Source organism: Hypanus sabinus, chromosome 5 (assembly GCF_030144855.1).
Source record: "Hypanus sabinus isolate sHypSab1 chromosome 5, sHypSab1.hap1, whole genome shotgun sequence".
NCBI lineage: Eukaryota > Metazoa > Chordata > Chondrichthyes > Myliobatiformes > Dasyatidae > Hypanus > Hypanus sabinus.
In genome coordinates this window covers 11,260,581-11,282,633 of record NC_082710.1, presented here as the reverse complement: position 1 = coordinate 11,282,633, position 22,053 = coordinate 11,260,581, and the positions used below count along the sequence as shown (strand labels likewise).

At 44.9% G+C, this 22,053-nt stretch overlaps 1 protein-coding gene across 1 annotated transcript in view; it reads right to left on the bottom strand.

Annotated features, from left to right (window-relative positions):
- Positions 1-22,053, bottom strand: part of LOC132393646 (hyaluronan and proteoglycan link protein 1-like) — a 110,401-nt gene that overhangs the window by 16,660 nt on the left and 71,688 nt on the right. Inside the window, exon 3 of the mRNA XM_059969058.1 lies at positions 5,556-5,930. Within this exon, the coding sequence (XP_059825041.1) occupies positions 5,556-5,930 (375 nt within the window). The remainder of the gene's footprint in view (positions 1-5,555; positions 5,931-22,053) is intronic.

Sequence of the window (22,053 nt, the reverse complement as noted above, 5' to 3'; positions counted from 1 at the left end):
CAGAAACAGGTCATTCAATCCATCTAGACTATGCCAAACTATTAATCTGCTTAGTGCCACCGATCTTCACCGGGACCAAAGCCCTTCGTACTCCTCCCATCCACGTACCTATCCAAATTTCTCTTAAATGTTGAAATCAAATCCAATTCTGCTGGCAGCTCATTCCCCACTCACTTCTATGTTCTAATATTTACTTTGGAACTAGTTTCCAGAGAATGAATCTTTGTATAAGAATGGTGAATTATTTAATTATTTGGTATTAGTTTTGCAAAGGGATTGGCTAATTGTTCGGTTTTCTATCAACTGTCGTCTGCCTTCTAAGCAATTGTCCCTTGTGTTAAAGAGCTGTCCTATCAAATCATTGTGTTTTATTTAGACAATGCTCATGAAACACGAAGCCTCTTTTAATAGATTCCCAATGTTTTGCTTTCAGCTTTACAATGGAGAAATGCAGGGCTGTGCCAAAATATATAGGGCAGGCTGTGGCTTTATTTAATTGCAACACATACTGTAGATCTCAGTTAACTCTAACAGCAGAGAGCAGGGAGGACACAGCTAAACTTCACAATTCCCCTGTAACACAGATCTGAGTAGATTACAAGTTGGAATTCTTAAATTTTGTTTTCAAGATTAGCATTGTTTTTCACACGTACATCGAAACAGTGCAACATATGGTGACGAGTGCAAAATGCAGGGGGAACTCAGCAGGCCAGGCAGCAGCTATGGCAAGGAATAAGCAGCTGACAATTTGGGCTGAGACTGAAATCTCCTGATGAAATCTTAACTGTTAATCCCTTTATAGATGCTGCCTGACCTGCTGAGTTCCTCCAGCATTTTGTGTGTGCTGCTCTGGATTTCCAGCTTCTGCACAACCTCTTGTGTTTAACACGCACTGAGAAGAGTCATTTGCATCCACAACCAACAGAGGCTGAGGATGTGCTGAGGGCAGCCCGCAAGAGTCAGCATGACTCCAGCGCCAAAATAGCGTGCCCACAACTCACTGTACATCCTTGGAATGTGGAGGAAACCCATGCACACAGAGAGAACATACAATCTCTCTGCAGACAGTGGTGGAACTAAACCCGAGTCACCGGATCTCACGATGAGCACTGGCAATGTCATAATTCACGTGTGGAGGAAAGACTTACTCCAATGTCAAGATGGCAACCAGGGTTTATTCATAAGAATTCCAACAGAATATCGGTGGCAAAGCCGAGCGACACTGTGAGACGTAACATTCTCAAAAACTAGGACCCCATGATTAGCACTGATCGGGTGTCTGCTTAAGAAATACAAGTAACATGGATTCTCAAAGTCAACAGAACAAGTTTAAACAGAAAGCACTAGGACACCGCATTACAAAGAACAAGTTGCTCGAGTAAAACACAAGAAACTCCAAATGCTTAGCAACTTTCGTTAAATAACAATTAAACAATTCAGGTGCTTTAAAATCTTCAGAGTCCAAAGCTATCTGGCACCCTACAAAGGCCCAAAGAGCTCATCACACCAGCACTGTGATAGCATTACACTAAGAACTAGGCTATTGTGCTACCCACAGTTAACTGGAAAACCACAGGAAATTGAGGACTTAGCTGATGTTCACAATTCCCACACATAAGAGATCTGAGTCAGTCATACCACATTTACAAGGTGGAGTTCCTATGTTTGTATAATGTTTGGGCCAGCATCTTGCAATAATTTAACAAGGGACATAAAGAACAGATTTGTGTTTCTGTTGCCACTGGATTCCCCAAGTATTGCTGTTTTCTTCTGCCCTAGTTTTCAAATGTATTGCTGGACATTTCCTAACCTCATTCCTGGATCACTGGCTGCTCCATACCCTACACATTAATTCACTGCTGATGTTTTATTGATTTGCTGCCCTGGATTCTAGACTTCCCAATTTTTCATTCTAGATGCCCCATTGTAACATCACTCCTCCCCTGCTGTACTTTCTCCTCTCTCCTCCCCGGGTCCTAATTTTCTATCTGATCTCTCACCAAAGTTTTTTAAAATTCCCCCTTTTTGGGTGGATTCACTGGCAAGGACATTATTCACTGCTCCACCCTAACGGTCCCTGACAAAGTAGTGTTGAACAATCTTTTAAAAATTCTGGCATTCTGATGTGCTGTTAGGGCAGGGAGTTAGATCCAGCAGGGCTGAGGGAAGTGATTTATTTCCAAGTCAGAATGCTATGCTACTTGGAGGGGAATGAATTTTCCTTTAGTACGTTGCATTTTTCCCAAAGCACAAATATTATTTTGGGTCTAGTATACTCAGTGAAATATTGAGACATCTGAGCATCACAAAGCATCAAAAACGACAGACCTAATGAGGGCAAAAAGATTGGTGTGGATGTGATAGATGAAAGGGCCCATTTCTGTGCTGTTCAACACCAGAGCTCTCTGACTCTATCTCTGTGAAAGCATATTGGAAGTAACTGCTAAACTCAAGAGATTACGAACACAAAAGGTGGAAGTAAGATGGCGTTGTGCTCAGACGCAGCAGCCTCTCATGGGCCAGCCAAAAGTGTTTTTCTCTTTTTTTGAAATGTCCTTTTGACATTTACAACACGGTGCTTCACTTTAAGAACTTTGGGTACTGCATCAGTGAGCTGCTCATTGGCAGAGGAAATGGTGCAGACCATTTGTTGCCAGCTGCAGGAAGCCATCAAACGCTTTGGAGTTGGTGTGTGAAGGTGGCAGGCAGTGTAACAGCGGTTGTTATCCTGGATATTACTCGTGCGATCGCAAGACCCTGATGGACTTTGTTAGTGTAAGGTGTCGCAGGTATTCTGTTGGTGCAATAGATGGCGGGGAAGCAGCATGGCCTCAAGCCGTGGGCTTGCCTGCTGTTGTAGTCCAGGAGAGGAAACACTGGAGGCAGTGTAGCATGGTGTCCATGCTTGGGTGGTTGGGGACTGGCATCTCCTGTTGGTGTTGCCCTCCACTGCTCAATGGTGAAATGACAAGCTGGATTGCGTGCATTTGTGGACTGCCAGGAACCACAGCATCAATTTGTGGGACATGTCACTCAGGGTTATATACATATATGTCTTTTTGTGTGACTATATGATTGCATGCTATCTTGAATGTGCTATGTGTGCCTTGCACTGTGCTGTGTTGGGTATGTCTTGCACCGCAGCCCTGGAAGACTGGTGTTTTGTCCTGCTGATTTCAAGTGTGGTTGAATGATAATAAACTGGAACTTGATCTCAACGTTAAGAATAAATCAGAATCAGGTTTAATATCACTGACATTTATCATGAAATTTGCTGTTCTGTGGGTGCAGTGCAGTGCAATTAAAAACAAACTATGTATTACTGTAACAGCGTTCTGAAACAACCAACGCTTACTGGTCAGCTGACAACCAATCCCCGACTGACTTTCACTGACAGGTCATTGGTCTTACCAACATTTTAAATGTTCTTGGGGAAACAATTTAAATCATCAAGCTTTGGGATGTACTGTTGAGTTTTGAGATTTTTTGTAGTTGTATGGTTTACTGAATAAAGGTTTATTTCAAGTACTGTCTTTATTTTTCCTCCTGGTTTCAGGTCTGATCAGAAATTATAGGTGAGTGAACACAACAATTACAATAAAAATGCAGCACTGTACTGTGCAAAAGTATATACATATGTGTGTGTGTGTGCTGGGGAGGTGTGTGGCACCGGTGCAGACACACCCAGCCCTGAGACACCAGGTAAGGTCATTTGATTCCAAACAATTGGCTTATTGATCATTACAGAATGTCTCTCTGGTGCTTTCCACGCCCTCCCCTCTCCCTCCCCCCATTTCACAACCATGATTTCCCTCTCTCTGCTCCCTTCCCACTCTCAGTCCACAATAGAGACCCATATCAGAATCAGGTTTATCAGGAGAAGTGTTTAAAGCAAATAAATGTTTACAATTAATAATTAATTTAGTGCAGTTTCTTTCAGTGAAGTTATGTATTATTTTACAGTGGAAAATAGGGTGGGGGTGGTCTGATAGAGTAACGTTTAGCACAAGGATTTACAGTGTCCAAGTTGCATGCCATCTTGGACAATGACTCCCATCCACTCCATAATGTACTGGTTAGGCACAGGAGTACATTCAGCCAGAGACTCATTCCACCAAGATGTAACACTGAGCATCATAGGAAGTCATTCCTACTTGTGGCCATCAAACTTTACAACTCCTCCCTTGGAGTGTCAGACAATCTGAGCCAATAGGCTGGTCCTGGACTTATTTCCACTTGGCATAATTTATTTATTATTACTTAATTATTTCTGGTTTTATTTTGCTATATTTCTACTCTATTATTGGTTGGGGGAACCGTAACGAAATCCAGTTTCCCTCGGGATCAATAAAGCATGTCTGTCTGTCTGTCTCAGCAATCATCGACTGGGTTTCAATTCCTGCCACTGTCTGTAAGGAGTTTGCACATTCTCCCCATGATGGCATGGGTTTCCTTTGGGTGCTCCGGTTTCCTTCCACAGTCCAAATACATACAAGTTAGGGTTAGCAAGTTTTGGGTATGCTATATTATACCAGAAACATGAGGGCACTTGTACACGTCACATCATTGGATCTTTTTAGTTGTTGATGCCAACAACACATTTCACTGTGTGTTTCGATGTTTCAATATACATGTGACAAATAAAATTAATCTTCTAGAACAGGGATTCCCAACCTGGGATCCACTGACTCCTTGGTTAATGGGAGGGATCTATGGCATAGAAAACTTTGGGAAGCCCTGACTTAGAGCAACAAACACAAGATGCTTGAGGAACTCAGCAGGTCAGGCAGCATCCATGGAGAGGAAAAACCAGTCAATGTTTTGGGCTTAGACCCTTCACACTGGTCTTCTAATCTTGACTGGAGCCTTGTCAATTAATTTGATCATACTTGCTGTTAATGATACCCTAAAGATGCAGTGAGAGAATCATTTGTGAATAATGTTGGTCACGATCTGAAACTGCCTTTCACTGCCTGTGTCAGGCTTCACTGCAGTATCCATTCGATCACTGCTGATCAGAAATTTGTTATGAGCATGACCGTCAGCCCCCCTCAACCTCAACAAGGATCGAGAGTATTAATCAACAGCCTCAGAACAGAGCAGGGCTTCCTAACCAGGGGGACTATGGAGCCCTTGGTCCATATTGGTCCATGGCAAAAGAAGGCTGGGAATCTCTGGAATAGAGGGACATCCATTTAGAATAGAGATGAGTAGGAAATTCTCTAGCCTGAGTATGGTGAATCTGCGGAATTCATTGCTGCAGACGGCCGTGGAGGCCAAGTCAGTGAGTATATTTATGACAGAGTTTGACAGGTTCTTGTTTAGTCAGGGTATCAAAGATTACAGGGAGAAAGCAGGAGAATGGGGTTGAGAGGGATAATAAATCAGCAACAATGGAATGGAGGAGCAGACTCGATGGGACGAGTGGCCTGGTTCTTCACCTATGTCTTACAGTGTTAACTGTGGTCCAACATGGTTTTTGGGGCTTGCTTTTTTCCAAATATGGGTAAGAATAATAAAACAATTGAAATAAATCAAGATATATGTTATTATACCTTGGAGATCCAGCAGTACGGTCCCAGTGACATCATCGAGCCCCTCAATGATTTCACATTTGTATTTGCCGTAGTCCTCCAGAGTTAAATCTGTAATTGTTATAGAAGCATCATTCTCATCATCGTCATTCAGGAAAACTCTTCCCTCGTAATTTCCAAAACTTTTCCAGTTGTTTCCCAATGAAACAAAGACATCAATTTCCTTGAGGTAATCTGAGGTGAGTTTGGTCCACTTGATCCTGACCTTGAAAGGACCGAAAAATCCGCGAACAGGAACCGGCTTGTAGTAGAACTTGCAGGGCAGAGTGGCGTTGCTGCCCCGATATGAGATAACTTTAGGTTGATCTATCTTTATGCCCAGCCGTGATTCACTATCTACAAAAGCAAGACAAAAGAAACATGTTAACAGAGGTTCAGTTGCATTATTTTTCTGTAATGCTTAGAAATTGGTACCAAACTAAATCAATTTTGATAAGTGAACATCAAAATCATGGGTATTACAGTCTTGACCAATACCTTCATGTCTTCTCTAGGCACAGGTGAGGCTCTGGAGGACAGGTGAGTGGCTAATGTTGTACCTCTATTTAAGAAGGGAACAAAGGAAAACCTTGGGAACTATAGACTGGTGAGTCTCTTGTCAGTAGAGGGGAAATTGCTGGAGAAAATTCTTAGGGACGGGATAAATGAGCATTTGGAAACCCCTGGCCCAATTAGTGAGAGTCAGCATAGGTTTGGTGCGGGGCAGGTTGTGTCTTACTAGTTAGATTTGAGTTTCTTGACAAGGTGTTGCTGAAGATTAAAGAAGGTAGGACAATGAATGTTGTCCACATGGATTTTAGTAAGGCATTTGACAAAGCCCCTTATAGGAGGCTAATCCAGGAGATTAAGATGCATGGGGTCCATGGCAAATTGGCTGCTTGGATTCAGAACTGGCTTACACATAGAAGTCAGAGGGTAGTGGGTGAAGGGACTTATTCGAGCTGGAGGTCTGTAATTAGTGATGTTCCGCAGGGATCTGTGCTGGAACCTCGGGTATTTGTGATGTATATAAATGCCCAGGATGAAAACGTAGATGGGTGGGTTAGTAAGTTTTTGTATGATAGCAAGATTGGTGGCGTTTTAGATAGTGTAGAGGACCAACAAAAACTACAGCATGATATAGATATGGGCAGAGAAATGGCAGATGGAGTTTAACCCAGATAAATGTGAGGTGTTGCATCTTGGTGGGGCAAATGCAAGGACCGTTAAGGGTGGTTAAGAAGACTTATGGACTGCTTGCTTTTATTAGTCGAGGCATTGAGTTCAAATGTCAAGAAGTTAAGTTGCAACTTTATTAAGCTATAGCTAGAGCACATCTGGAGTATTGCATACAGTTCTGGTCACCCTGCCAATGGAAGGATGTTAGGCCTTTGGAGAGAGTGCTGAAGAGGTTTACCAGGATGCTACCTGATTTAGAGGGGAAAATGCTATCATGAGAAGCTGGACAAACTCGGGTTGTTTTCTTAGGAGCAACAGGGGCTGAGAGGAGATCGGATAGAAGTTTATGAGTGGCATAGATAGAGTAGACAGGGAGTATCTTTTTCCCAGGGTGGAAATATCTAACAACAGAGGGCATGTATTGAAGGAGAGAGGAGGTTGGTACAAAGGGAATGTGAGGAATAAGATTTTTATTCAGTGAGTGGTGGATGCACTGCCTGGTATGGTAACAGAGGCAAATACATTAGAGGCTTTGAAGAGATGTTTAGAGAGGGACATGAATGTAAGAAAGTCAGAGGAATATGGACACTGTGTACGTAGGAGGAATTAGAATTTGGGTTTTTGATTTATTTTTTAGCTGGTACTCTCTGACAGACACGGTCAGTGAGGGGGTACCCTGCGGTGATCACTCTCTGACAGACACGGTCAGTGAGGGGGAACCCTGCGGTGGTCACTCTCTGACAGACACGGTCAGTGAGGGGGAACCCTGCGGTGGTCACTCTCTGACAGACACGGTCAGTGAGGGGGAACCCTGCGGTGGTCACTCTCTGACAGACACGGTCAGTGAGGGGGAACCCTGCGGTGGTCACTCTCTGACAGACACGGTCAGTGAGGGGGAACCCTGCGGTGATCACTCTCTGACAGACACGGTCAGTGAGGGGGAACCCTGCGGTGGTCACTCTCTGACAGACACGGTCAGTGAGGGGGAACCCTGCGGTGGTCACTCTCTGACAGACACGGTCAGTGAGGGGGAACCCTGCGGTGGTCACTCTCTGACAGACACGGTCAGTGAGGGGGAACCCTGCGGTGGTCACTCTCTGACAGACACGGTCAGTGAGGGGGATCCCTGCGGTGGTCACTCTCTGACAGACACGGTCAGTGAGGGGGAACCCTGCGGTGGTCACTCTCTGACAGACACGGTCAGTGAGGGGGAACCCTGCGGTGGTCACTCTCTGACAGACACGGTCAGTGAGGGGGATCCCTGCGGTGGTCACTCTCTGACAGACACGGTCAGTGAGGGGGAACCCTGCGGTGGTCACTCTCTGACAGACACGGTCAGTGAGGGGGTACCCTGCGGTGGTCACTCTCTGACAGACACGGTCAGTGAGGGGGATCCCTGCGGTGATCACTCTCTGACAGACACGGTCAGTGAGGGGGATCCCTGCGGTGATCACTCTCTGACAGACAGGGTCAGTGAGGGGGATCCCTGCGGTGGTCACTCTCTGACAGACACGGTCAGTGAGGGGGAACCCTGCGGTGGTCACTCTCTGACAGACACGGTCAGTGAGGGGGATCCCTGCGGTGATCACTCTCTGACAGACACGGTCAGTGAGGGGGTACCCTGCGGTGGTCACTCTCTGACAGACACGGTCAGTGAGGGGGAACCCTGCGGTGGTCACTCTCTGACAGACACGGTCAGTGAGGGGGAACCCTGCGGTGGTCACTCTCTGACAGACACAGTCAGTGAGGGGGATCCCTGCGGTGGTCACTCTCTGACAGACACGGTCAGTGAGGGGGAACCCTGCGGTGGTCACTCTCTGACAGACACGGTCAGTGAGGGGGAACCCTGCGGTGGTCACTCTCTGACAGACACGGTCAGTGAGGGGGATCCCTGCGGTGGTCACTCTCTGACAGACACGGTCAGTGAGGGGGAACCCTGCGGTGGTCACTCTCTGACAGACACAGTCAGTGAGGGGGATCCCTGCGGTGGTCACTCTCTGACAGACACGGTCAGTGAGGGGGAACCCTGCGGTGGTCACTCTCTGACAGACACGGTCAGTGAGGGGGATCCCTGCGGTGGTCACTCTCTGACAGACACGGTCAGTGAGGGGGTTCCCTGCGGTGGTCACTCTCTGACAGACACGGTCAGTGAGGGGGATCCCTGCGGTGGTCACTCTCTGACAGACACGGTCAGTGAGGGGGAACCCTGCGGTGGTCACTCTCTGACAGACACGGTCAGTGAGGGGGTACCCTGCGGTGGTCACTCTCTGACAGACACGGTCAGTGAGGGGGAACCCTGCGGTGGTCACTCTCTGACAGACACAGTCAGTGAGGGGGATCCCTGCGGTGGTCACTCTCTGACAGACACGGTCAGTGAGTAGGGAACTTTTCCTACTGATCTATGTTCTGTGTTCCAAAGTGAGATTTGCTTTGAATGCAGTATACCGGGCCAAAAATGTACAAGACCCTACTTGAACATTTATCACTGTTACATGACCTCACTCTTTAACTTATTCTTCCAGTGAATTTGGTTGATTCACTGGGGCTTTTCCCATGAACAAGAGATTCTGCAGGTGTTCGAAATCCAGAGCAACACACACAAGATGCAGGTCAGGCAGTATCTATGGAGTGGAATAAACTGTAAATGTTTTGAGCCAAGATCATTCATCAGGAATAGAAAGGAAGGGTAAGAAAGCCAGAATAAGAAAGTGGAATAGGAAAAGGGCAATCAATTGTATCCTTGCAATCATGGTGAGAACGAACAAACTCCTTACAGACAGTGATGGGAATTGAACCCCAATCAGTGGTGCTGCAAAGCATAACACTACTAAAATGACATAATATTTTCACAGACTTTAGACCTCTTACATCATATCCATGGGGTTGGAATAATTCCTCCACTGAGAGTCCATATTTTTATTCTCAGCCTCAAATATCAGTTTTTAAGGTTTATTGATTAACTGTTACAGGAGGACTCCAGTCTCAATCAGCCAAAGGTTTCCTTGCATCATGCGGCCCTTCGTTGGTGGGAGTTGACCATGGATGTTACGTCCCAGCTCTCTACATGATATGTAAGCCAGGGCAGTACGACGTGGAGAGAACATGTGGCAGGCTTCCCTTCTCCATGCAGCTGATGAATCCAAGAGAACGGTAGAGACGAGTAGAAATTGGCACTAGCAGTGTTGCAGGAGTTACCAGTCAGCGTAGAACTCAACATCGGGCTACCTTAGGGACTTTGGCTCCTGATTTCTCCCTATGGGTTTATTCCTGAAGCATTCCACATGAGTGGGTATAGCTGCAAGGTAGCAGAGGTTTGAGATCCTTCTCCAAGATGAGCTCTCAACCTCTAACAGTCCAAAGCAACTAGTTTTAAGGCGCCAGTAACCTGTCGTTGCCCCTTCTCCTGTGAGTAGAAACAGCTCTGCTGGGCTTAGTAGCTAAACCACATGTGAAAGCCAGGAACTGGACTTGATTGTCAGAGGCTATTTGAGACGTACAGTGCTGGGAGCACTTAATAGGTGGAGGGAGCTTGTCCCCACTGCCATACCTGGCTATAATAACCTTAAGGTACTTTCCTTGCCAACACATAGGGTAATGGCACAAGATTTCATAAACAGTGTAGTCAATATTACAGATTTCCAGGGCTACATCTGTCGAACAACAATTGGGATGTTTGTCCAGCTGGAAGGTCAGGACATTCCGACAGATGATAGGACAGGACATTCCGACAGATGATAGGACAGGACATTCCTACAGATGGTGGGACAGGACATTCCTGCAACTGGTCGGACAGAACATTCTGACAGATGATAGGACAGGACATTCCGACAGATGATAGGACAGGACATTCCGACAGATGGTGGGACAGGACATTCCGACAGATGGTAAGACAGGACATTCCGACAGATGGTGGGACAGGACATTCTGACAGATGATAGGACAGGACATTCCGACAGATGATAGGACAGGACATTCCGACAGATGGTGGGACAGGACATTCCGACAGATGATAGGACAGGACATTCCGACAGACGGTGGGACAGGACATTCCGACAGATGATAGGACAGGACATTCTGACAGATGATAGGACAGGACATTCCGACAGATGGTGGGACAGGACATTCCGACAGATGGTAAGACAGGACATTTCGACAGATGGTGGGACAGGACATTCCGACAGATGATAGGACAGGACATTCTGACAGATGGTAGGACAGGACATTCCGACAGATGATAGGACAGGACATTCTGACAGATGATAGGACAGGACATTCCGACAGATGATAGGACAGGACATTCCGACAGATGATAGGACAGGACATTCCAACAGATGGTGGGACAGGACATTCCGACAGATGATAGGACAGGACATTCTGACAGATGATAGGACAGGACGTTCTGACAGATGATAGGACAGGACATTCCGACAGATGATAGGACAGGACGTTCTGACAGATGATAGGACAGGACGTTCCGACAGATGATAGGACAGGACATTCTGACAGATGGTAGGACAGGACGTTCCGACAGATGATGGGACAGGACATTCCGACAGATGGTGGGACAGGACATTCCGACAGATGATAGGACAGGACGTTCCGACAGATGATGGGACAGGACATTCCGACAGATGGTGGGACAGGACATTCCGACAGATGGTGGGACAGGACATTCCGACAGATGGTGGGACAGGACATTCCGACAGATGATAAGACAGGACATTCCGACAGATGGTGGGACAGGACATTCTGACAGACGATAGGACAGGATATTCTGACAGATGATAGGACAGGATATTCCGACAGATGATAGGACAGGACATTCCGACAGATGGTGGGACAGGACATTCCGACAGACGGTGGGACAGGACATTCCGACAGATGGTAAGACAGGACATTCCGACAGATGGTGGGACAGGACATTCCGACAGATGGTAAGACAGGACATTCCGACAGATGATAGGACAGGACATTCCGACAGATGATAGGACAGGACATTCCGACAGATGGTAAGACAGGACATTCCGACAGATGATAGGACAGGACATTCCGACAGATGATAGGACAGGACATTCTGACAGATGATAGGACAGGACATTCCGACAGATGATAGGACAGGACATTCCGACAGATGGTAAGACAGGACATTCCGACAGATGATAGGACAGGACATTCCGACAGATGATAGGACAGGACATTCCGACAGATGATCAGACAGGATATTCCGACAGATGATAGGACAGGACATTCCGACAGATGATCGGACAGGATATTCTGACAGATGGTAGGACAGGACATTCCGACAGATGATAGGACAGGACGTTCTGACAGATGATAGGACAGGACGTTCCGACAGATGATAGGACAGGACATTCTGACAGATGGTAGGACAGGACGTTCCGACAGATGATGGGACAGGACATTCCGACAGATGGTGGGACAGGACATTCCGACAGATGATAGGACAGGACGTTCCGACAGATGATGGGACAGGACATTCCGACAGATGGTGGGACAGGACATTCCGACAGATGGTGGGACAGGACATTCCGACAGATGATAAGACAGGACTTTCCGACAGATGATAAGACAGGACATTCCGACAGATGGTGGGACAGGACATTCTGACAGACGATAGGACAGGATATTCCGACAGATGATAGGACAGGATATTCCGACAGAGGATAGGACAGGACATTCCGACAGATGGTGGGACAGGACATTCCGACAGACGGTGGGACAGGACATTCCGACAGATGGTAAGACAGGACATTCCGACAGATGGTGGGACAGGACATTCCGACAGATGGTAAGACAGGACATTCCGACAGATGATAGGACAGGACATTCCGACAGATGATAGGACAGGACATTCCGACAGATGGTAAGACAGGACATTCCGACAGATGATAGGACAGGACATTCCGACAGATGATAGGACAGGACATTCTGACAGATGATAGGACAGGACATTCCGACAGATGATAGGACAGGACATTCCGACAGATGGTAAGACAGGACATTCCGACAGATGATAGGACAGGACATTCCGACAGATGATAGGACAGGACATTCCGACAGATGATCAGACAGGATATTCCGACAGATGATAGGACAGGACATTCCGACAGATGATCGGACAGGATATTCTGACAGATGGTAGGACAGGACATTCCGACAGATGATAGGACAGGACGTTCTGACAGATGATAGGACAGGACGTTCCGACAGATGATAGGACAGGACATTCTGACAGATGGTAGGACAGGACGTTCCGACAGATGATGGGACAGGACGTTCCGACAGATGGTGGGACAGGACATTCCGACAGATGATAGGACAGGACGTTCCGACAGATGATGGGACAGGACATTCCGACAGATGGTGGGACAGGACATTCCGACAGATGGTGGGACAGGACATTCCGACAGATGGTGGGACAGGACATTCTGACAGACGATAGGACAGGATATTTCGACAGATGATAGGACAGGATATTCCGACAGATGATAGGACAGGACATTCCGACAGATGGTGGGACAGGACATTCCGACAGACGGTGGGACAGGACATTCCGACAGATGGTAAGACAGGACATTCCGACAGATGGTGGGACAGGACATTCCGACAGATGGTAAGACAGGACATTCCGACAGATGATAGGACAGGACATTCCGACAGATGATAGGACAGGACATTCCGACAGATGGTAAGACAGGACATTCCGACAGATGATAGGACAGTACATTCCGACAGATGATAGGACAGGACATTCTGACAGATGATAGGACAGGACATTCCGACAGATGATAGGACAGGACATTCCGACAGATGGTAAGACAGGACATTCCGACAGATGATAGGACAGGACATTCTGACAGATGATAGGACAGGACATTCCGACAGATGATCAGACAGGATATTCCGACAGATGATAGGACAGGACATTCCGACAGATGATCGGACAGGATATTCCGACAGATGATAGGACAGGACATTCCGACAGATGATAGGACAGGACGTTCTGACAGATGATAGGACAGGACATTCTGACAGATGATAGGACAGGATATTCTGACAGATGATAAGACAGGACATTCCGACAGATTGTGGGACAGGACATTCCGACAGATGATAGGACAGGACATTCCGACAGATGATAGGACAGGACATTCCGACAGATGATCGGACAGGATATTCCGACAGATGATAGGACAGGACATTCCGACAGATGGTGGGACAGGACATTCCGACAGATGATAGGACAGGACATTCCGACAGATGATCGGACAGGATATTCCGACAGATGATAGGACAGGACATTCCGACAGATGATAGGACAGGACGTTCTGACAGATGATAGGACAGGACATTCTGACAGATGATAGGACAGGATATTCCGACAGATGATAAGACAGGACATTCCGACAGATGATAAGACAGGACATTCCGACAGATGATAAGACAGGACATTCCGACAGATGGTGGGACAGGACATTCCGACAGATGGTGGGACAGGACATTCCGACAGATGGTGGGACAGGACATTGTGACAGATGATAGGACAGGACATTTCTGGGAATTTTGATGCTGGAGTGTTGATTTTTCGTGACTGATATGTGAGGCAGTTCTCTCAGTTTTGACAAAGTCCTCATTTGTATTGTGCTCTGCCTGTGTTTAGTCCTATTTTTTCCAGTTCTGACAAACGGTCTTTGTCATGAAACCTTAACTCTGATTCTCTGTTCACATTTGCCACCTGACCAGCTGAGTGCTTCCAACAATTTCTGCTTTTATGAGTCTTGCCTTGTCTGGTACTCAGTTTGATGCTGTTAGTGCATCTGGATTCATTTTTTTAATCACAGCGTTTCACAGCAGTTCAATATAACTGGCTAATTTGGCAAGGTCTTACAGAGGGTAGTCAACTGTCAACAACATTACTATGATCTGGAGTCAGATGAAATCCAGATTCAGAGAGGGAGCGACCACATGGTCTTTTAATTTAATTAATTGAATTTAAATTTCAATGTGGCTGCGGTGGAATATTAATCCATGATTCCAGATCATTTGTTGAGACCTTATGATATCGGTCCCAGTAGTGTAAACAGTTTATTTCTATCCCCACTTATACATGAGCAGATCATAACACCTTTTCACTGCATCAATTATTCATTTCTGGTAATTCTCAGTAAATCAATTCATGCAACATAATATTTACTGATATCTCTCTGATCAGAATACACTATTGAAGCATATTTGAAGTACAGTTTGACAGGTCTATAATCAACATGAGACATTATAATACAATGCAATTATTGGCTGGCTATTGCAAATAAAAATAAATGATCAAAAGATTAGAATGATTGCTTTTTCTTTGTGGTTCTCAGCTTATATTTGAAGAGCTTACAGGAGAATAGTTAGCATTATCTCCATTGCAGAGTAATAAGCTATATGTAGAGAAAATTCCTAGGAGCTTTGAACACAGACCATTGACATAACAATACAATAGAAGCCCTTCAACCCACTATATTGTGCTGACCTTTTAACATTCCCCAAGATCAATCTAACCCTTCGATATAGCCTCCATTTTTTTTTGCAGAGAGTTGTAGACACAGCCAGCTCCATTACGGGCTCAACCCTCCAAACCATCGAGGGCAACTTCAAGAGGCAGTACCAAAAGAAGGCGGCATCGCTCATTAAGGATCTTTACCATCTGGGACATGCCCTCTTCTCATTCTACCATTGATGAGGAGGTACAGAAGCCTGAAGACCCACACTCAATGTTTTCTTCCCCTCCACCATCAGATTTTTGAATGGTCCAAGAATCCATAATACAACCTCGCTAGTCATCTTTTGCACGAGATTTTAATTGTAAATTACAGCAATTTTTTAAATATCCTGCACTGCTGTCCCAAAACAACAAATTTCATGCTGCCAGTGATAAGAAACCTGATTCTGTTTCTCATTCTGCATCAGACCAGAACACTCTGGCAGGAGTTGGTAACGGGTAAGTGATATTCCTTCTACACAAGTCTGACATCAAGGACAAACTTAATTTTCCATATACACTTACATGTATTAGGAATTGTCTGTGGCGTGTGGATCAGAGCACAACAAGCACAAAATGAACAACATTCAACAATTACAAGGAGTGGAGAATTATATAAAATAAAGTTAGCAGGTGAAGTACAAATATGGAATAAAATGTGCACAAATACATAAATGTCAACATGTATTTATAATGTAACCAGCTTTATAAAAAGTGGTTTAAAATGCTTAAAGTGCAGTGCAGTGGCTGTGGGGATAGAAGGGAGTAGGGGAGGTTAACTAGGATGGTTGATCAGATTGAATGCCCAGGGGAAGGAACTTTTAAGATGGCATGAAGGTTTTGTTTTAATAGTGCTACAGTGCATCCCCAAAGGGAGCTTTTGGAAAAGGCAGTTTGCAGGGTGGGTAGTGTCCACAGATTTTTTTCTGTCCATTTCTTTGTCCTGGCCACATACACGTTGACACATTGGCTCCCTATATCCACTCCATCCAGGCCTTCTAATATAGGTTTCAGTGAGAATCTTCGAAACAGCAGTGAGTACAGGCCCAGATACTCCAAATGTGCTCTGACTAATTATTTATACTGTACATGTGACAATCAGAATAATTAAGAAAAGATTTTAGGATCGAGAGAAGGAAGAACAGAAGATGAAAATAAATCTTTTCAGCAGAACAAGAACTAATCAAATATGCCAAAGTGGCTAAATAATACAAGACTAAGAACAGATTTAGCATTACAGAATCTAAGAGTCATAGATCAAAACACCACAGATACAAGTCCTTCAGCCCAACCAGACCATGCTAACCAAGGTGTTCACACAGCTAGCTTCAATTTCCTGCAGTTGGCCTATATCCCGTTATGCCCCTCCACTCCACATGCCTTTGCAAGTGTTTCTTCAATGCCACTATTATACCTGCCTCAGTCACTCCCTCTAGCAGCTTGTTCCATATGCTCACCACCCTCCGTGTGAAAAGGTCCCTTTAAAATCTTTCCCCTCTCACCACATATCTCTGCCTCCTAGTTCTGGACTCCCCAACCCAGAGAATAAAACTGTCAGCATACACCTCATCCTTGCCTTACCTGCTGGCCATCTGATTTTAACAAGAAGTTCATAGCTATATAGTTAAGAGTGCTGGTGTAACTATAAAATTTAAACACAAGAGGTTCTACAGATGCTGGAAATCCAGAACAATAAACACAAAATGCTGGAGGAATTCAGAAGGTCAAGTGGTATCTATGGAGAGGAATAAGCAGTTGACATTTCAAGCCAAGACCTTGCATCCCAAAACATCAACAGTTTACTCCCTTTTATACATGATGCCTGACCTAATGAGTTCCTCCAGCATTTTGTGCGTTGCTCTAACAATTAATTTGTTGGTTAATCGGGCTTAGTTTATATAGAGATATGGCATGGTAGGTCTTTACAGCACAATGAGACCACACCATAAATTGCACCCATGCAACCAATTAAACTTCTAGCTGGTATGTCTCTGGAATGTGGGTGGAAACCAGAGAACATGGAGGAAACTCACGCAATCACGGGGAGAATGTGCAATCTCCATACAGGCAGCAACAGGAACTGAACCTGGCTCACTGGTGCTGTAATAGCATTATGCTAACCGCCATGTTATTGCACAGCTGAATGGAAACAGTCTTTACAGAACAACATGAAAATGCAGTTCAGGAGAGGACCAATGAAAGTAGGCAGCCGATTCCGAATACAAAGCAGGAGGATTGAACAGGACCTGATTATGAGACTATACGAAACATCTGTAAAGGGAGAAAAATGGACAAGTAACAATGATTAAAAACTGGCAGCCCAGCTCAGACAGATCAAATGATATCATCAGCTACAACGGCAAATGGCCCCAGGATGAGATTACAGAGTTGAAGTGCCTCCAAGATTTTTACTACTTTCGTCTATTTTTGCTGGCAATGGCTGTGGTGCATTTGTCGACAGACTGTGTGCACAGTGTTTTTTTAATATAAGAGCGAATCCGCCCTGACAAGCAACAAATCACAGCAGGCTTTCATCAGAAATATATCACGAACTACTAGTAAGCTTCAGAGACACTTTTCAGAAAGGGTAAGATGAGGGAACACACACCAGTCCTCATCGAGGGATCAGAAGTGGGAAGGGTGAGCATTTTCAAGTGCCTGGGTGTCTACATCTCTGAGGATCTATCGTGGGCCTAATATATCGATGCAGCTACAAAGAAGGCCCAACAGCGGCTATATTTCATTAAGAGTTTGAGGGGATTTTGTATGTCATCAAAATCACGCGCAAATTCCTACAGAGGTTCCGTGCCGAGCATTCTAACTGGCTGTATCAACATCTGGTGTAGGGGGTGGGTGTGCAGGATTGGAAAAAGCTGCAGAAAGTTATGAACTCGGTCACCTTCATCATGGGCAGTAGCCACCCCCCCCCCCCCCCGACAGAACTCACGACATCTTGAAGGAGCGATGCCTCATAAAGGCAGCACCCATCAGGACCCCTACCACTTAGGACATGCTCTCATCTCTTTGTTACCGTCAGGGGATACAGGAGCCTGAAGGCACATGATGATTCAGGAACAGCTTCTTCCCCTCTGCCGTCTGATTGGACACTGAAACCATGAACGCTACCTCAGTGCTTTTATTTTTCTCTTTTTGCTCTACTTATTTAATTTGATATATGTATATTCACTGTAATTTACAGGTTCTTTTTCTATTATCATATATTTCAATGGACTGCTGTTGCATAACACCAAATTTCACAACATATGTTGATGATATTAAACCTGATTCTGAAATAATGGGTACAAGTGACCTCTCAAATAAATGCCCTGAGCCTGTAAGATACTGGACTGGTGCTGCTTATTCCCTGGGACTTTTGGGCAGGGATTACTGACTGAATTATTTACTCAGGCATGAAATGCATAGTACATGAGAACTGCCTTTCTTTGAATGTATGAAGATTAGCTTCATTTGTCACATGCACTTCAAAACATATAGTGAAAATACAGTTTCAAACAATGAGTTTTTGTAAATGATGATTATGCTTAACCCAGTCTGTTGTTCACATTCTGACCTCAGAATATCCTTGTGACCATGCTACATTAATGTCTACAAACAGTGACTGGGCTTGGATGACATATCCAGGAACGTCCTTAAATACAGCTTAACATCTTAACACCAGTGACAGCCACTTAAATGATTAAAACTTTAAAATTTATTAAAACTAAGCACATTTCCTTAAAAAGATGAATATAGTGTCAATATGTTCATGGTAAGTAAAGACTAAAGATCAGCTTGGTATTTGACGTGAACATTGAAATATCCAAGTGTGTAGTGAAATGAGCCATTTTGTATGAGTGTTCAGCACAGTTTGAGGATTGCGCTGGGGCAGCCCCCAGGTGTCACAATGCTTCCGGCACCAACATAGCATGCCCGCAATTCACTAACCTAACCCACACGTCCCTGGAACTGAAGCACCCAGGGAGCTGCATGGGGTGTTGAATTGTCACCTTTCTTGTAGGTTAGTTTCCCCATGCTTGCTTGTAATTTTACACTATTTTATATTGTATTATCACCCTTATACATGTAATTTTTTCCAGTAATTCTGTATTTCTCCAGAAACGTCTTAGTTTCTAGTAGCAGATGGCATACTATTTGAAACTGTAATTGAATCTATAATGAAATAATTAAAGGTTAATTGCCGCTGATGGAGATTTTGTTAGCTCTAGTTTGAGTATGAGAACACCATGACTGCTTTTTCCTTTGTTCTCTCAGCTCTCCCCTGTCCAGTTCTTGTTCATGTAACATTTCATAAAATGGCCATAAAGAACTAGTACTATGTCTCGTTCCTGACTTCTCAAGAACCTTTGGATCACAGGAGCACCAGGATCCAAGAGGAGGAAACCCACAAGGGGTGAGCATACAAAATCCTGACAGGCGTCATTGGGAATTGAGCCCAGATCACTGGCACTGTAAAGAGTTACACTAACCGCTTCACGACCATACCGCCCCATGGCAAGTGATACGCCTAGCAGTGGAATGCAGTGTGAAACCGTAGCCCAGGCCTTGAGTGAGCATGGCAGCAAGCTGAAATGTAAACACCACTTATCTACCCACCGCTTTTCAGCAGGATCTGCAGAGTCCACTGTCTCAGCTGACCACCCAGTCTTATGCCAGAATCACCTAAAGACGAGGAACCCCAGCTATACATACCTCAGTCCTGGACTCTCAGATTTACACCAGCACTCTGTTCTGGTCCCGTTCATTAGAATTAATTCACTGACCTGAACACCAAGGCAAGTGAAGGTAGGTGTTTTTAGAGTGCTTTGTTCTCTCCCCATGACCATGTGGGTTTCCTCCGGGTGCTCCGGTTTCCTCCCACAGTCTGAAGACATACGGATTTGGGTTAGTGGGTTGTGGGCGTGCTATGTGGGCGCCGGACACTTGCGGGCTGCCCCCAGTGCATCATGGGACAGCGTTAGTCATTCACACAAACCATGCATTTCAGTGGATGTTTCACACACAAAGTGCCGGAGCTGCCTCACGGTTCATGTAAAGCTTTAGAGTGCCAGTGATCAGAGTCCAACACCTGCTGCTGTCTGTAATGAGTTCCTACGTTCTCCCTGTGACCACATGGGTTTCCTCTGGGTGTTCTAGATCCTTACTGCGTGCATTTAACATTTCAGTAATATCTGAGTAATATTGTAAATATATTGTTTGATTAAGTATTCTTGTTTGTTTAAATAACTAATTATGGGTTATATGTGAAAATATGGGAATTGCATACGTCATGGCACTACCGTGTCAAACATACTCCTCGTTTAAAGTAAAAACTAATGGACATGAGTTATCTGCTGGCTCTGTTGCTTTGCTTTCAATTAGTTTTTATGTTTCGGAGGTACAAAAAAAACGTACTGTACGAGTTAGGGTTAGTAAGTTGTAGATAGACTATGTTGGTATCAGAAGCATGGAATCACTTGTGGACTGCTCAATGCACATCCTTGGACTGTAGTGTACCTTAAAGAAAAATGATGCATTTCACTGTATGTTTCCAGGGAGGGGAAACTCAGGATATGCCTCCTGAGCCCCAGTTACTGTAGACATTAAACTAACATGGCCACAAGGATATTCTGAGATCCAAATGTGAACAAGCTGGGTTAAGCATAATCATTATTTACAATAACATTATTTCTGAGCAAGCTAAAATGCATTCAAATGTAGGGACTAGGAATCCAATTCAGTCAGTAGTAAGGAAGGAAATTGCAATGTTAGCTTCCATTTAGAGAGGACTAAAATATAAAAGCAATTGTGTAATTCTGAGGGTTTATAAGACATTCATCAGAGCACATTTGGAGTATTGTGAGCAGATTTGGATCCCATATGTAAAGAAGAATATACCAGCACTGGAGAGAGTAGAAAGGCGGCTCATGAGAATGATTCTAGGAATGGAAATGTTAACTAACGTATGAGGAGATTTTGATAGCTCTGGGTCTGTAAGACCATAGGCCATAGTCTGCACTGCCATTCCATCACAACTGATTTATTATCCCTCTCACTCCCACTCTCCAGCCTTTTCCCTCTAACCTTTGATCCCCTGATTCATCAAGAACCTATTAGTGTCCACCTTAAATATACTCAATGACTCGGCCTGCACAGCTGTCTGTGACAATGAATTCCATAGATTCTCCACTCTCTGACTAAAGAAATTTTTCCTCATCTCTGTTCGCAATGGATGTCCCTCTATTCTGATCCTGTGCCCTCTGGTCCTAGCCTGAGTCACTACAGGAAACATCCTTTCCACATCCAGGCTATCAAGGCCTTTCAATATTCAATAGGTTTCAATGAGAACCCCCTTCCCCCATTCTTCTAAACTCCAGTGAGTACAGGCCCAGAGCCATCAAACACACCTCATATGTTATTCCTTTCTTCCTGGGGTCTTTCTTGTGAACCCCATCTGAACCCTCTCCAATGCCAGCACATCTTTTCTTGGATAAGGGGCCCAAAACTGCTTACAACACTCCAACTGTGATGAGACCAATGCCTTATAAGGCCTTGCTCACTGGAGTTTAGAAGAATGAGGGGGGAATCTCATTGCAATCAACCAAAACTCAATAGGCTGGACATGGAAAAGTTCTTTCTATTAGTGAAAGAGTCTTGGAACAGAAGGCACAGCATCAGAATAGAAGGATGTCCCTTTAGAACAGAAATGAGGAGGAATTTCTTACCCAGAAGGTAATGAATCTGTGGAATTTATTGCCT